The sequence below is a fragment of the Sinocyclocheilus grahami genome, unplaced genomic scaffold, assembly GCF_001515645.1.
Source record: "Sinocyclocheilus grahami isolate Dianchi unplaced genomic scaffold, SAMN03320097.WGS_v1.1 scaffold10.1, whole genome shotgun sequence".
In the NCBI taxonomy this organism is placed as follows: domain Eukaryota; kingdom Metazoa; phylum Chordata; class Actinopteri; order Cypriniformes; family Cyprinidae; genus Sinocyclocheilus; species Sinocyclocheilus grahami.
Window position 1 is genome coordinate 4,114,801 of NW_015505189.1, and position 17,695 is coordinate 4,132,495.

Genomic DNA, 17,695 nt, shown 5'->3' on the forward strand with positions numbered 1-17,695 from the left:
CCAGCAGAGCACAGCCCAGCCCAGCAGAGCACAGCCCAGCCCAGCACAGCCCAGCCCAGCACAGCACAGCCCAGCAGAGCACAGCACAGCCCAGCAGAGCACAGCCCAGCCCAGCAGAGCACAGCCCAGCCCAGCACAGCCCAGCCCAGCACAGCACAGCCCAGCAGAGCACAGCACAGCCCAGCAGAGCACAGCCCAGCCCAGCAGAGCACAGCCCAGCCCAGCACAGCCCAGCCCAGCACAGCACAGCCCAGCAGAGCACAGCACAGCCCAGCAGAGCACAGCCCAGCCCAGCAGAGCACAGCCCAGCCCAGCCCAGCAGATACAGTATTCCGACGCGTCCTCGCGGAAGGGGGCGTGTCGCGCTCCTACACTCTCAACACAACAACGCGCTTCTAAACAGAACGCTCTGAAGGAACGGAACCACGCATATGGTTACTTCAACCATAAACGACGCATAACATTATAATCAGCTGTGAATATAATAATAACACTTTTTTTCTCCAAACCACACCGGGAGTTACATATGGAAACACTGGTTTTTAATCAGTAAATATCCTGGAAAGCCATCACAAGAGGAAAAACTAAACGGCGTTCCTGTGAAAACAAACCCTTCCACCGGCTTCAGCTCGCGGTGGATGCGCTATGGGGGAGGGGTGAATCGGTTAAATGTACCAACCCCCTGCTTTTTTTTTTTTTCTTTAAACTTTGAACATGCAAGTAAAGTCGCCATCTTAAACTACGCGCAAAACTGTTAATGCAACGATTAAATGAGATCTGCATTTACGCCACAAGCGATTTCTCCACGCAGACTCGAGTTTTAATCGAAATGCAGAGCTAACGTTACCGTCGTCCGACTGCACCGTAACGTGACTGTCGATCTGACTCGTTACTAAACGCAGCGAACTGTCAAAAATAAAAAAGTCGGCGTATGCCAAACTTAAACGGGCATGCATCACTTACCTTCTTATGAATGTAGTGCCCCTCTCTCGTTGAGGTAAAATAATGTCCATTTGGAGAGATTTCAAAACTCCTCGAGGCGCCTTCCTGCAGCGTGTTGGTTTTAGACGCTTTTCCAGCGACAGGCTCGCGCCCCTCTGTGCTGTCGCCGGCGCGAGGCTGCTCGAGGAGCCGCTTGGAAGTCATTCTCGACCTGGGTCAGTGTGACTAAAGCAAAATCTCCCGCGCTCGGTAGATGTTAGTGCTGAGCGGGATAAGATGCATTTAATAGTATTGTGGATTACGACTCCCTGATGAGACTGTATTTCACTACGGACCCTAAAAGCAGCCGGTAAAAAGGGATAAAAATTATTGTTTTGCTTTTCTCTCTCGCCGAGCCTGACGCCACGCCCACTCTATCCTGCGCGTGCAGCCAGGCGAGATTCGCTCGGCTCCGCCCCTCATTGATTCTGATTGGCCCCCGACGTACATAAACATTCTATTTAGGCACGCGGCCATTGCAGCTCTGCAGCTGATTGGTCGCTCGGGAAACGTCGGAATGATTTTTTTCGAGCGTTTAGGAGGTGTGTCTCGATGGTTTGCCGGCCGGTACAGACAGAGAGAGGAAGAGAAGAAAAACACCGGTAAAAATTGACGCACTTTCTAAAAGGAATAGTTTCTCAGCTTGAATGTCTCTGTACGGCGAAACAAATCATTAAAAAAGAACTTGTGGAACGCATATGAACACAAACATGACTGGGAAATACTTTTAATGAGCATTCATGCGAGCTAACCTGCTGAGGGGAGAAAAAAACATCTCAAACCAGCCTGAACTGGTTTGCTGGTTTTAGTTGGCCTGCCAGTTTTAAAGGGGTTTCAGGCCTTTTCAGCCGGTCAGACTGGGAGATCAGGTAAACCAGCTGAGCAGCAGCTGTCCAGGCCGGGAGACCACCCTAAACCAGCCAAGACCAGCAAAGTCAAGCAAAAAAAATCTTTTTTCAGCATAGTTTTCAAACCCGCCACCCTGTATGCAGTTCTCACATTAAACGTTAATACATCAAGCAAAGAGCTTGACTTTTGATTTGATGCACATTTTGTGGATCTTCTAGAAACGTATGTATTTGTGCAATAGATAATTATTTAATAGCAATTTTCAAAGACTTAATAATGTATTCTTCCACCTTATATACTGATTACTATTAAAGCCTGCTTCCGGCACATAATAGAAAAATCAAACAGCTAATTGAGACTTTTTATCTCACAGCTCTGAGCTTTTTCACACAATTCTAAGTTTATATCTCACAATTGTGAGACAAAAAGTCAGAATTGCGAGATATAAACTCAGAATTTCCCTGGCAATTCTCACATGTTTTCCTCAGTATTCTCAATTGTCTTTTTTTCACAACAAATTAAAAAAGTAAAGTTTTTATCTCACATTTCTCAGTTTAAATGTTGAATTGTGAGATGTAAACTCAGAATTGTAAGATAAAAACAGACGTTATTATTATTATTATTATTCATTTTTCATTCCATGGCTGAAACAGGCTTTTTAAAATCGAATTCTTCAATAAACATTAACATGCATGCTAAATTGCAGTAGAATAATCAACGTACAACCAGTCATAAGGTGCAACTTTATTAAAAAAGTAAAAACAAATATTTATATTAATTTTTTTTATAGAAAACATTACAATCTTTTGCACAGAATGTTACTAAACAGATTTTTTTTTGTCTTTATACACTACACTCTGTTTTACACTTTGGGTGGACCACACATAAACTCAGTTAAGCCAAGGACATATGCTGGGGAAGCAGTGTTACAATGTACACACTTCACAACATACAACCTAAACAGCAGAAGTAGAAACCTTTCATTGCTTTTTAAAACATCGATACCAGGGCTTTTCTTTTATAATATAATTAAGTTGCATTGCAGTATGCTCTATATACATGCGATTTGGTCTGTTTTGTTATGGTAGAATGTCCATTTTTGTTTAACCACATATGGTTGAGTGAACAAGAAGCATCACGTCAGTCGATACGTCTGTTGAATGCAAGCAGATGGATTTTTAATAGATATTTTATTTACATACTTGCCAATAAATATCATACTTCGGGCATGTGATTTCTCTGCCTCCTTTAAGAACATACGTGGTTGAAAAACCAATAAACCCTTGTGCAACCTGTACAAATCACACCCTGAAAGATCTGAAACAATGCATGGCCGGACAATCGGTTCTCCCAACCTCTCTCTGAAACAACAACATCAAAAGCACTGATCCACCCCACAATACAAAGCAAGCCCTGTGCTAGAAGGACAGATTCAGAAGTGGGAGGAACCGCCAAGCCAAAGCTAAAGTGGAGCACACTTCCTCCCTCAGACGTCAAATCTCAAGGACACATGTTAATAACGGCAGGGAGGGCCTACAGTTGCTTTGAGACCAGATCCCTGCCATTTCGGACGAGTCCTGGACCAGATATGTGCTTTGTGCTCCCTGAGAAGATCCATAACCTCTCAGCAGCCGCCGCCTGTGGCGTCTCCACTTCCCATTTGGTGACTGGTATTCCCTATTTTTGGCACTATGTCTTATAGTGAGAGGCACGGGAATGAATTATACATTATATGTGATGCACCAGAGAGGATGAAGAAAAAAACGAGAGCTTTTGTTTTCAGAAGCATGCATTGCGAGCAAGGAAATAGTTGCAGCCTACTTGAACAGAACAGTGGAACACGTGAATGGCAGTGATAGTAGCTTTTTGAACACGTTGCTACAAGTGGAAACGAGTTAACCAATACAGTTTTATAAGAAAATAGAGTGCCATAAAAATCTTTCATCTTGGTATATATTAAAACTGACATGACGAACCCAACGTTTCTCACCAGAGGTTGCATGTGACGTGGATGAGGACAGTATCTTGGTTATTTATCCTTAATGAACTCTATCTATCCATCCCTGAGCTGATAATTTGGCCCTCTCGAAACCCAAAATCCCTTTCCTCTGGGCCTTTCCTGTAGCCCTCCAACAGACTTCAATGATCTGAATATGCTGAGTACACTCGGTGAAGTAAAATCACCAACCATGCATTGGAGTTGTTTTATTTCATGCCGATGGTTCTCGGAAGTCTTCGGGGATCATCTCGAATGGTTTCCGGAAAACAAGAGAAGTTAACTCTGTATGTTTTTTTCAGCTAAACTAACACTGTGATGGTGGCTGGCCGTCTCAAGCTGAGAGAACCAGTCAGGTGTGTTTTCAGAGTGGGAGGGGACAGGGAATAAGCTGACATCTCATGTGCTCCCTGTGTTAATGTGCAGGTAGTGCTCACTCGGCAATGGGACTGACTGACAGTGTGTATATTGTGATTTTACACTAATAATAATCAAGATTTTCTAAATGTCTTTGAAAGGCATTTCTTATGCTTAACAGTTACAGTTAAAACGGTAATATTGTGAATAATTATTAGAATTATACATGTCAGAGATCTGAGGAAAGAGAGAGAGAACCACATAATGAGGAGCCTGCCAAAGATCAGCTTTGCCAAAGTGGATTTCGTAATAATAACCGTCCTGGAGCACATTCTCAAGTTACAGTTATAGTGCTGAAGGAGTTACAAAAAACACACAGATTTCAGAACTTGCAAAGTTAATTTCCACCACCAAATGCTATCTACAACTTGCCTATGCAGTTGCTAGGGTGTTCTGTATGGTTGCTAGGGTGTTCTGTACGGCTGCTGGGCTATTCTTGGTGGTTGCATGGTTGCTAGGGTGTTCTGTATGGTTGCTAGGCTATTCTTGGTGGTTGCATGGTTGCTAGGTTGTTGCTTGTTCTGGATGGATGCCTGATGCTTTATGGTAACTGGGCTATTCTGGGTGGTTTCAACTATGTTTTGAATGGTTGCTAAGGTGTTGTGTAAAAGGTTGCTAATTTATTCTAGGTGGTTGCTTGCATGTTCCAGGTGGTGCCTGGGTGCTGCTGTATGGTTATTAGGGTGTTCTATGTGGTTACTACAGTGTTCTGGATAGTTGCTGCATTGTTCTTGGTGGTTGCTAGGGTATTCTTTGTGGTTGCTAGGGTGTTCTAAGTGGTCGCTAGGTTGTTCTTGGTGGATGCTATGATGTTCTGGGTCATTGCTATGGTTGCTAGGCTGTTATAGGTGGTTGATAGTGTGTTCTGTGTGGCTGCTGGTTGGTTGCTTGCCCCATCTTTATGATATTTGTTTCTAAGTCAAGTCAAGTCACCTTTATTTGTATAGTGCGTGCTTTATACAATATTGATTGTGTCAAAGCATCTTTACAGTGTCAAACAGGAATATAGTTTGTCAATAATGCAAGAAGACAATAACAAAGAGTCATTTTTTCAGCTAAAGTCAGTTCATTGATGATTCAGTGATGTCATCATCCAGTTCAGCTCTCTTCTGATAGTGTCTGTGCACTCAGTCAAGTGTCCCCAACTAAGCAAGCCAAAGGCGACAGTGGCAAGGAACCAAAACTCTATCGGTGACAGAAATGGAGAAAAAACCTTGGGAGAAACCAGACGGAAACCAGCGTCTGTCCAGACGAAACCAGCATGGCATGGTTTCTCTCCATCAATTTAATTCTATGGTATTTTTGTCAGTTTTATCATCAGGTGAAATATGTAAGTTTGATCACTGCACAGCACACTTCTCCTCAACAAGTCCATAATTTGAGGTATCATTAATGACACGCCATAAATGTAATCCTCAGATTTGGTTTGATGGTGGTTTGAGCAACAGTAATAGTCACGACTGACTTAACAAGGTAAAAAGAGACAACAGGACAGATAAAAGTTAACACAACATAACACTCTAATATGCCTGAAGATGTAGCATAAGCACTACACAGACGCCCACAGCGCTGAGTGTTTGACTCGTGTGTCATAGTGTGTGTGGTAACGGGACTCTGCTTGCACACAGCAGAAACATGACCCACTTTAGCCGTGATCGACAGAGCCAGTGTAAACGCTCTTATCTGTTACCTAACCTGCAGATAAGCCTGTTAAACTTTCACCACAGCAGCCCACCGAGACGCTGTTAACCTCTCTAACCAGACAAGAGGTAAATGGGTGGGAAGATTTCCTTCAGTCCTCCTCTAATGTCCATGTGTGGTCTATTACGAGCATGTGATTCAAGAAAACGTCTAACATACACTGATTAGAGGTGTGCGATATTTATCATAAATGTGCGAGCTACACTCTAAAAATGCTGGGTTAAATATAACCCAGTGCTGGGTTAAAAAGGGACAAACCCAGCTATTGGATTGTTTTGACCCAGCGGTTGTCCCTTTGTAACCCAGCACTGGGTTATATTTAACCCAGCATTTTTTAGAGTGTAACATTATCGAGTATGTCACTCACTTTGCAAAACTAAAGCATGTCTTGCGCGTGAACGCAATTGCAAATGTGATTGATTCTGTACAACAAACAAGAAGTTAATATATAGTGAGTTACACTTTACGCACAATAGTGTCTGTTGTTTCACCAATGAAAATAGTTACAAACAAAGCTGTAGCAGGACATTTGTGTGCGTTTCAGAGCAACACTGCACTGTTTAGTTCTTGAATGAATCTGTTTTTGAACAAATCATTTGAGTCAGTGATTTAATGATCCAATTTATAAAGACAGTCACTTGCTTCATTTCTAAATGAATCAGCAATTTTGAACGAATCACTTGAATGAATGAATCACACATTAAGACAGGCGCAGCATTCCTGCTTCCCTACTATATTGTATGCGAAGAACAGTACAGCAAAAGAGTAGTATGTCCAAATTCACAGTATTCATAAAACAGTAGGCAAAAAGTACCCAGATGACCTACTACTTCCAATGTGATTCTGAAGTGCGCATTTGATGGACACTTTACTTTCCAATGAGGCCACGGGAGAGGATTTATGAATGGCTGTGAAGCAATGCAACTGATGCTGGTAGGTCATGTGACAGTAACAACATGACAGCTGTAGTACGTCCAAATTTAATTTATACTGCCCATATTCACACTATATTCAATGCACCTTTTTTAACAGTCGTGAAGTAAGTTCAAATTCAAATGTAGTACCTATTCAGACAATGCACGATATCGGATGAGCACAGGGACTTGTTGCCATCTACTGGCGGTTTTAGTGTCACATATATTTATCCACGACAGGTTTAAACCAGCCAAGGTACCAGCACAAAAACACACTAAAAATATAGTTTAATTATCGTTATTGAAAAAAATTCCAATTGACTTTTTTTTGGTCAGTATTGCACACCCCTAAAACGGATGTTTATATATATGTGTGTGTGTGTGTGTGTGTACAGGTATATATGGTTTATGAGGACACAAATGTGTATAATGACATGGGTACTACAACGTAAACATGGTTTATGAGGACACTTCCTGTGTCCCTGTAAAACAAAAGGCTTAAAAAACATACAAAACAGTGTTTTATAAAATTCAAAAATTGGCAGCAGTTTCCTGTGAGGGGTAGGTTTAGGGGTAGGGTTGGTGTAGGGCAGGGCAGGGGTGGCGAACGTCGGTCCTGGAGAGCCACAGCCCTGCAGAGTTTTGCTTCAACCCTAATCAAACACACCTGAACAAGCTAATCCAGGTCTGAAGGGTTACTAGAAAGCTACAGGCAGGTGAGTTTTAATTAGGGTTGGAGCTGTACTCTGCAGGGCTGCGGCTCTCCAGGACCGGAGTTCGCCACCACTGGTGTAGGGCAATAGAAAATACAGTTTGTACAGTATAAAAACCATTACGCCTATGGAGAGTCCCCATAAACCACAAATACAAGTATGTGTGTGTGTGAGAGTGTGTGTGTGTGTGTTCACCTCACATGCCCTCTCTGTGGCGGATGACATTTAGCACTCCCAGCTCAATGGCATGTGTAAAATCCCAGTCAAGAATTCAACTCTGCTCTCCAACTCACATAGTGACCTTTACAGCATTCATGTGTACAGGCTGAGGAGATGGTATGGCATGAATAGAGCTGCGGATACGATTGTGTTTGTCATGTTAAAACCTCTAAACGGTCTGGAAAACAACACTGCAGCGTTCAGTATTTTAGCCCGTAGTGTAATCTGCAGGCCGCGGCACGACGCAGCATGCATCTGAACGCAGGCATGACTGAACCAGGCGATTTCAAGAAAACCGCTGAGTTTCATGTTGTTTGAAACTCCCAAATGTGTGTGTGTGTGTCTATGTGCCCCGCTGATCTCTTCTCCTCCGTGTCGAGCATTGTTTACCGTGCTGTGCAGCACTTTGCAGAGCGAGAGGAAATCACAATGACGGGGGTTTCAAAACTCTCTGCAGCTGTTGAGAAAGCCTTGAGAGGTTTTTTTCCTTCCTCTTGCTCTCTCACTCTTTTTCTTTCCCCTTCATATTGCTCTGTCTTTCTCTTTCCCTTGCAATCTCCCCCCCACTCACACACACATACTTTTCTACTCATTTCTCTTCTTACAAATGCATTCTTCTGAGGCAACTCAATCTTACTTGACTTGCAGCATGCATGCATACACAGGTGTGTTTGCACTTGGACACAAAAGCAGTGGGAATTGTACCATTTGGAGATTTTTTAATTAAGATTATATTAGGTAATTACAATAGATAGAAAATTATTTTAACTGGAAATTAATAATTGCAGGTAATGCTTTTTAAGAATGAATTTGGTCACAATGCACAACCCTTGAAATTAACTGCAAAAATGCTTTAAAAAAATTCTAATTTTTTTTTTAAAAAGTCCAATGATTTTCCCATGTTGAGTATAATGTGTCAAGTGAAGTGGAGCAGAGGGCCATGCAGTGTCACGCCCACACACCACATGACATGAAACTGGGTGTGTCTGGACAAGAGAAGGAATGAGCAGAGAAGTGAAAGTATCTTCTGAGTGTATCTTGATTTAAGATTGCTTTTCCTTACGTTACAATTTTTTCTTGTTTTAACCAATTACATTTAGTGAGCTTTATACTTAAAACAACAAAATTATTGAAACTTTATTTGACATAAGTTTAAAGAAAGAAAGAAGTATTAAAAAATATTAAGCAGCACAACTGCTTTCAACATTGATAACAACAATAAATGTTTCTTGAGAAACAAATCAGCATATCAGAATTATTTCTGAAGGATCATGTGACACTGAAGACTGGAGTAATGATGCTGAAAATTCAGCTTTGCATCACAGGAATAAATTACATTTTAAATATATTCAAAAATATATATTTAAAACCTCTGGGTTTTAGAGGTCAAATGTCAAAGTCTGAAATCAGCTAAACCTGTATTAAGGACTGTAAAAAGATGGACTAATGAAGCAGAGCAGGATTTACAAGCTTGTTTTGACCTCACTGATTGGAGTGTTTTTGAAGCTGCTGGCACCGATCTGGATGAGCTCACAGAGACTGCAACATCTTATATCAGTTTCTGTGAAGATATGTGCATTCCTACCAGGACTCATTTAACCTACAACAACGACAAACCATGGTTCACTGCAAAACTTAGACAGCTCCGTCAGGCCAAAGAAGATGCTTACAGGAAGGGGAACAATGTCTTGTATAAACAGGCTAAATACACACTGGAAAAGGAGATCAGAGTGGCAAAGAGGAATTATTCTGAAAAAATAAGGATTCAATTATCTTCCAGTGACTCAGCATCAGTGTGAAAAAGTCTGAAAGAGATCACCAGAGACATTTGACTCTCCGCAAACATGTCTACCGTTGCAGTCCCCATACATCCTCCATATCGTCTGCCGCCTTTCGCGTGGTAGAGTCTAATCTCTCTGCGACACCCTGCCTGATTGAATCGGCCTGGTAGATATACTGCCTGGATAGAAAGCACGTTGGTCTGAGCTCAGACAAGCAATTTGCAAGCCACCTGAAGTGCACTCCAAGATCTTGTACCTCCTTGATGATTGATATAAATATCAATCATTCTGTTGTCTGTGCGCAACAGAACATGTTTTTCCCTGAGAACAGTCTGTACAGATTGTGTCAAAGCAACTGTACAGCATTAATTAGGATAATATTGTGTCAGTAATGCAAAATGATAATAGTACACTAAATTTTCAGTTAAAGGCAGTTCATCATTGAATTCAGTGATGTCATCATCCAGCTCAGTTCAGTTTAAATAGTATCTGTGCAATCAAGTCGACAATATCGCTGGAAATTAAGTGTCCCCAACTAAGGAGAGTTGAAACCCCTCTGCACTCCCCCCACTCACCATCATGGACAGCACTGTGACTGCAGTGGAGTCATTCAGGTTCCTGGGCACCAAAATCTCTCAGGACCTGAAGTGTGACACTCACATTGACTCCATTGTGAAAAAGGCCCAGCAGAGGTTGTACTTCCTTCGCCAGCTGAGGAAGTTCAACCTGCCACAGGAGCTGCTGAAACAGTTCTACTCCGCCATTATTGAATCTGTCCTCTGCACTTCAATAACTGTCTGGTTCAGCTCAGCTACCAAGTCTGACCTCAGAAGACTTCAGAGGGTAGTCCGGACTGCTGAGCGAATCATTGGTACAATCCTCCCTTCTCTCCAAGAACTGTACTCGTCCAGAGTGAGCAAAAGGGCTGGCAGAATCACTCTGGACCCCTCACATCCAGCACACTCCCTCTTTGAACTGTTGCCATCTGGTCGACGCTACAGAGCTCTGAGCACCAGAACAACCAGACACAGGAACAGTTTCTTCCCTCAGGCCATCCATCTCATGAACACTTGACAATAACCGTGGAACACACATTATTTATTCACTCATACACTTATTTATCTAACACACATACTCAAGTCTACATTTCAATTTGCACATAATATACCTGTTCATACAACTGTCTATAGTTATATACCTGTACATACAATTGTCAATTTGTATATTTTTATTCCTTATTTACTTGTTCTATTTTTTTATTTTATATTATCTGTGTTTTTTGTTCTGTCACTGTCATTCTGTTACACTGTGGAAGCTTCTGTCACGAAAACAAATTCCACGTATGTGTAAACATACCTGGCAATAAAGCTCATTCTGATTCTGATTCTGATTCTGAAAAAGAAAACTGTTCTTTTAAATTGTAATAATATTTCACAATTTTGCAGTATTTTTGATCAAATAAATGCAGCTTTGCTGAGCATAAGAAACATTAAATATATTTTTAAAAATGGACTCCAAACTATTAGTCTATTATTAATCTTAAAGTATGATCTTACACAATTTAGCTTTTCTATTAAATCTTGATGACATTTAGGGTATTTTAACTAAAAAGGAGACAACATTGATTAAGAAAACGTTTTTTTGCAGTAATAATGGTGCATTATTAGAATCTGTATGTATTCTTCAAACATCTACACAAGGCATCTTTGCTGTAAATGCTTTTATCTGAAACCAAGTTGTAAGTTTTGATCGGCCACAGGAAGTTGATTAAACACAAGTTTACCCAGAGTGCCTGTCTGTCCCGACCTCTCCTCACTTCTCATATTCCTTCCCTCACACCAACCCTGAACTGACAGTCAACAAGCACAGTCCACAGACCTTTGACCTGCCTGTTAGTCATGCCATACCAAGCCAGCCATAGAGAGAGAGAGAGAGAGCAGGAAGAGAGTCGAGAGGTGGAGGGAGAAAAGAAGGATCAAACTTTCTCTCTCACTCTCAAGCCACAATTTATCAGACTCCAGCCATCATTCCACTCACTTCCACACTCTTTATTGATGCACAAGGGTCAGACCAAAGAGATCCGAAATGGTCCTGGGTTTTAGAGGTCAAATGTCAAAGTGTGAAACCTGATCCATTCATGTAAACCTGGACAAATGTCATGACCCCATCTGCAGTGCTGGGATAGCGAGGCAGACGTTACCTCGACGGCGGTGGGATGGCTGTGTCCGTTCTCCAGCTGAGGGACCACTGGCATGATCATCTCTTCCTCTTCTGGTGGTTTCCAAATGTACTGCTCTCCGTTACCCATGAAGACCGCCTCCTGTTGGACACATGAGGAACATGCGAGCTGGTCAGAACTCCTCAAGCACTGTTAATGCAAACAGACTGAATCTCATGTCGTTTGAATTCAAGCGCTCCATGTTTGTGAGTTCATGAGAGAAGCAGCAACATCCGTTTTGTGAACGAATAATTTTTTTTTGTGTCAGGTATTTCAATGAATCAGCAACTCTTGTTTGTGATAACACTCTGAATCATTCATCACCAATCAGACTGATTCGATTCTACAACCTGATCGATTAAACAATCCATTTGAAGAGATTAAAGGAATGGTTCACCCAAAAATGAAAATGTACTCATCCAGTTTGTTTTTCGTGAGAAAATATTTGGAGAAATGTAGCATTACATCACATGTTCACCAATGGATCCTCTGCGGTGAATGGGTGCCGTCAGAATGAGAGTCCAAACAGCTGATAAAAACATCACAGTAATTCACATGGCACCAGTTCATCGGTTAACGTCTTGTGAAGTGAAAAGCTGTGTGTTTGTAGGAAACAAATTCAGGAAGTGTTATTATGGATAGAGGTATTTTGTCCAAAAGTGAAGGTTTAATGTTAAATCATGTTAATGATTGATTTGTTTCTTACAAACATGCAACTTCTCACTTCACAAGATGTTAATTAATGGACTGAAGTCATGTGGATTACTTGTGGATTATTGTGATGTTTTTTATCAGCTAGTTTGACTCTGATTCTGACGGCACCCATTTAGAGTGAATAAACTTATATCAAAATTTCATTTTCGAGTGAACTATTCATTCAACAGCTGGGTTATTATTGTTAACTAAGACCAAAACATTTTTGGTAACTGAAATAAATCTGAACTAAAATAAAGTATGAACATTAGATGAAAAACTTTAAAGGAAAATGAAAAATGTTGCCTTGGCAACAAAGTAAAATAAGTTTAAGTTGAAGCACTAAAATGACTGAAATAAAAAATTAAAATAAATTAAACCGAAATAGTATAAAACAATAATAAAGATTAAATTATTTAAAAAACTGTAATTAAAATGAACTCTGAAAATATAAAATAAAAGCCGAATATTAATAAAAACTATAAAAGTGTATACAAAAATATAAAATAATGACATAAATTTTGGTCTTTTTCTGTCAGAGAAAGCTATTATATGACCTCAGAAGACTTGGAATTTTCAGCAAAAAAATGTATGAACCACTTTTGTGATTTTTTTATTGTTGTCATTTTGGAGCTCAACACCACCAGTCCTCGTTCATTTTCATTAAAAAAATAAAACGGTGGCCAGTGCATTCTTCAAAAGTTCACTATTTGTGTCTCACAGAACAACGAAAGAAAGTCATGCTGGTCTGGAATGACATGAACAGTTCCTTTAATTTAGGATTGGTGTTTGTTTCAACAATGGAAATGTTCTGTGAGTTAATCATTACAGGAACAGATATGCACGCCGAATAGAGAGTCAATGATTAAAGTGGGAAAGAAACACACCTCCTGTATAAAAGATTAATACCAGCAGATGAATGGCTTACAATGTTTGCTGCTATTTATTTCCCTGGCTGAAGCAACTACCTGCTCTGTGGTTCCTCCCAGATGCCTTTAACAAAAAAAACAAACAAAAAAAAAACATGGTGGGGCAGGCAGCCTGCCAAAAGACCTTACTTAATCCAGCCCAGTGCACTGGAGTGACACATGTGCCGCACAACCACACTGCATGCTTGCTTTCATGTAAACTCTAATAATATTTGCTCTAGATGCAGGCTCGGATATAATGCAAGTCAAAGACACACACACACACACACACACACACACACACACACACACATACTATCCTTGTGGGGACTCTCCATAGGTGTAATGGTTTTTATACTGTACAAACCGTATACTCTATCACCCTACACCTAAACCTACCCCTTACAGAAAACTTTCTGCATTTTTACATTCTCAAAAAAACTCATTCTGTATGAATTATAAGCTTGTTTCCCCATGGGGACCTCAACTTAGGTCCCCACGGTGACACGAGTACCCATGAGTTGGTGTGTACTCAGGTTTAAGTCCCCACCGGGATAGAAAAAAAAGTACACACACACACACACACACACACACACACACACACACCAATATTGTTTAGCCTTGCTTAAACATCAAATGGCACACTGTAAGTCAGATTTAGAAAGACAAGTATGCACTGAATACAATACCGTGCCTGTGTAAACAAGCCATCAATCAACAAACCTCTGACAAAGAAGATTTTTATCTCCATATGTGGCAAACAAATAGCACAAACACACACATAAAGACAAGTAGAGCAGAGCTGAGTTAACAGGAAGACTGGATCATTATCCGATCATTGTCTGTGTGTTTTCCATTTTTAAGGCACCATCATTCCGCATGGCTGTTCTGTTCTCTGCAAAACTTATCTGTCCTTGAAAGCCGAACACAACATAAACAGGTATCAGTTAACAGATGGACACGAATATGGGTGAAATGTGAACAAACACACACACACACACACACACAAAGTAACAATGCATCAATTCAGTTCATTTTTAATACTACGTCAACAGAATGTTTTCTCATTTTAAATTCATTTTACTCTGGGCAAGTCAACATTTTAACACTCGCTAATGTTCATTTCTTGAACCCCTTTTAATTAAAAACATTTAACATCTAAAACTCTAAAAGATGTATCATGTAAATGTCATCAGTCATATTCATATCAGTCATAAAGGTTTTAGAAAATGCTTCAGATTGGTGGATCTAGGGGATTTTTCTTATAGGAAACAGCACTCTCTAGTGGTCAAAACGTATAACTGCACTACCAGGCTCTGCATTTAAGTGCTTAATATTTACATTAGTGCAAATGGCAGACAATTATAACTCTTTTTCTCTCACTTCTTATTTTTTCTTCTTCTATTGCCTGCAACAACAACATTAGCTTTTCTCAAGAAAATGCGAGTGGTGTGAAACAAGTCATGGCCTAATGGTTAAAGAGTCGGACTTGTAACCCAAAGGTTGTGGGTTCGAGTCTCGTACCAGCAGGGATTGTAGGTGGGGGGGGAGTGAATGTACAGTGCTCTCTCCCACCTTCAATACCATGACTGAGGTGCCCTTGAGCAAGGCACTGAACCCCCAACTGCTCCCTGGGTGCTGCAGCATAAATGGCTGCCCACTGCTCTCGGTGTGTGTGTGTGTGCACTTTGGATGGGTTAAATGCAGAGCACTAATTTCAAGTATGAGTCGCCACATGCTGTGTCACACTTCACACCTACCATAATGATGCTGGAGTGTTCTAAGCTGTTGCCATGGCATTGGTATCTGTTCTGAGTGTTTAGTGCCTTACTTTTTTGTTGCTGGGGTGTTCTGGGTGGTTGCTAGGACGTTGCTATGTGGCTGTTAAGTTGTTCTGAGTGTTTAGTGCATTTTTTACTACATTGGTGTAGTTGCTAGCTAGGGTGTTTTAGGTGGTTACTTGAAAGAGTCTACATGACATTCTGTTCTCCAGGCATATATATCCAACCTGTTCTGTAAGGTTTCTGTGAGATTTTTTTGCCCATTTTTGCCGCTGCAGGATGAGTTATGAGCTGAGTTTTTTTTTCTGAACCTGTGTAGCTGATCTGTGTCATATTCACCTTTGGGAACTTGGGTAGGTGAAATGGTTCCACTGTTTTCCTAGGCAAGGTGCTGCTGGAGGACTCGCTGCTGGACACGCTCTGGTGCTCCCTTTCTCCATCCTCCACCACTTCCTCCCTCCTGCCGCGCTCCAGCTTCTTCACCTTCCGTATGGAGGCGTACTCTGCCGTCACTTCGTCTTGACTCACGCCGTTCACACCTCCTCTGCTTCCAACTCGGCCGTTCCCATTGAGCGTCGGGCTGTGGGCACGGCGCTGAGTGGGCGTGTTGGTTGACGTCGGGGCAGGGGCAGCAGGTGGGGCAGCTTTATCAGGCCCTGCCCCTTTGATCCCAACACTCTCATACAGGCCGTCATCTGGCGGGAGAGATGTGGGAGAGGAGCGGCGGCAAACTTCAGAGTAGGTGTGCTCACGTTCCTCATTCTCATTTTTGTTGGGAGCACGAGGCAGCTGGCGGCCTGGGCTGAGACGGAGGTCAGAAGTGGAGCGGCGGGTATGCAGGAGCAGAAGGTCCATGCTGGCCGGCCGGCTCTTAGGGGCACCTGTCAATCAGAATAACACAGATTAATGTGAGAGGGATGGGAAAGATTAAACAGAGGATTAAGATTAAAGTTTGGAATATTGATGTCATATTGGATAAAATACTGAACACCTATATAGTATTAAGGGCCAATAAAGTACAAAGTGTCATTAAAAATGTCACATTTGACATTACTCCATGAAACACAAGGGGGCAGACCATTACTATTTGGAATGTGTATTTTGACCACACAATCACAATCTTACATATGTTTAAACCTGCATAGAGACAGTACAATGAGTTTAAAGTCAACATGAAACTACACTGGCAACAAAAAATGTGAATCTTGTTTTCTAAACTACATATCAGATGATACTCCCAAAGCTAAAAATGGTCAAATTAAACATTTAGCCTACCTTTCCAGTTTAGCCTAGCCCAGTTAGCAAGCTTATTGTTTAGCTAACTAGCTTAACATACCTCTACCGATCTTGTATGACACTGGCACTATTCGTTCCCAGCTAACAATGAACATTCTCACAACTTTCAATAAGTTATATAACATTTAGGACAAAACATTCTTAAAGTAATGTTTATGGAACATTGTTATTATTTTATGAATATTTTATATACGGTCTCACAACGTTGAGAGAAAACGTTCTTGCGATGTTATTTTTACTTGGTGAATGTTCTTACAACGCTGATTAGAATATTACAAATAATGCAAAAAATATGCTATATTTTGAAAATAATATTAGTAGAAAGTTGTAAGTAACTTATAAATAATGTTCTAATCAAGACAAGAAAATTTTATATTTTAATGTTCTTAAGAAATTCAAAATGAATGTTCAGATAACGTTATATCTTTGGTGAAAATATAGAATCTTTAAATAAAGTTCTACTCACGACAAGGAAACTGGACATTTACATTCTTAGAAAATTAATACATTTTTAAATAACGTTATAATTGTGACAAGAAAACTGGACGTAATTTTCCAAACATTTCAAAACAACGTTCCTACAATTTGTAACCTGGGTTGAAACTTGTGGTCTTGGTAACATCCGCAGAAAGTCATTTCACAGTCGAAGCAATATATTCATATTTCTTGGAATAATGTGGACTGATAATTTGTGGATGTTATGACCAGGAGCATGTATTACAAAAGTAAATAGAGTAAACCTTGATTTCATGTTGACCGAATTGGGAATTGTTATCCTTCTAATTGTGTATTTTGTGTTTTACACACTAAATAAAGTGAGTCTCCATTGGTCTGGATTTAAAAGATCAGAAGCCGACGTATATAAGGCTTTGAGGTGTGTGTGTGTTCTGTGTGTCAGCTTGACAACTGTCCTTCTCAGCATCGCAGATCACACGTCTGTGGCAGTGGGAACATGAGCTAGTAAACATCTTGCCATGACAAGTCTCTGAGACGTCAGCCTTTGCACGCACGTGCGTCGGCCAGTGCATATGTGCGTATGTGTGTGCTAAATGAGTCTTGTGTACATATATCATTAAGACCAGTTAAATCTGTCTGTCTCTCTCACCGTTTGCATTGCAGCGCAGCCTGTGCATGTCATGCAGGCGGGTGTCAGATTTACTCATCGAGTTCAGCTTGGACTGGCGCAGAGCAGCCTGAAATTCAAAACATTATCATGTATATGTACGTA

The 17,695-nt window shown here is 40.9% G+C and overlaps 2 protein-coding genes across 3 annotated transcripts in view; both read right to left on the bottom strand.

The window, feature by feature from the left end:
- The window catches only part of LOC107594057 (zinc finger protein 704-like), a 73,101-nt gene extending 71,764 nt beyond the window's left edge, over positions 1-1,337 (bottom strand). For both annotated transcript variants that reach the window (XM_016283997.1, XM_016283989.1), the window contains exon 1: positions 964-1,337. In XM_016283997.1, the coding sequence (XP_016139483.1) occupies positions 964-1,146 (183 nt within the window). In that variant the 5' untranslated portion in view covers positions 1,147-1,337. The remainder of the gene's footprint in view (positions 1-963) is intronic.
- Positions 1,338-2,197: 860 nt separating this feature from the next.
- The window catches only part of LOC107594445 (uncharacterized), a 60,189-nt gene continuing 44,691 nt past the window's right edge, over positions 2,198-17,695 (bottom strand). Inside the window, exons 4-8 of the mRNA XM_016284503.1 lie at positions 17,573-17,660; positions 15,511-16,052; positions 11,772-11,891; positions 4,410-4,420; positions 2,198-2,210 (exon numbers count right to left, since the gene is read on the bottom strand). Coding sequence (XP_016139989.1) covers positions 2,198-2,210; positions 4,410-4,420; positions 11,772-11,891; positions 15,511-16,052; positions 17,573-17,660 — 774 coding nt within the window. The remainder of the gene's footprint in view (positions 2,211-4,409; positions 4,421-11,771; positions 11,892-15,510; positions 16,053-17,572; positions 17,661-17,695) is intronic.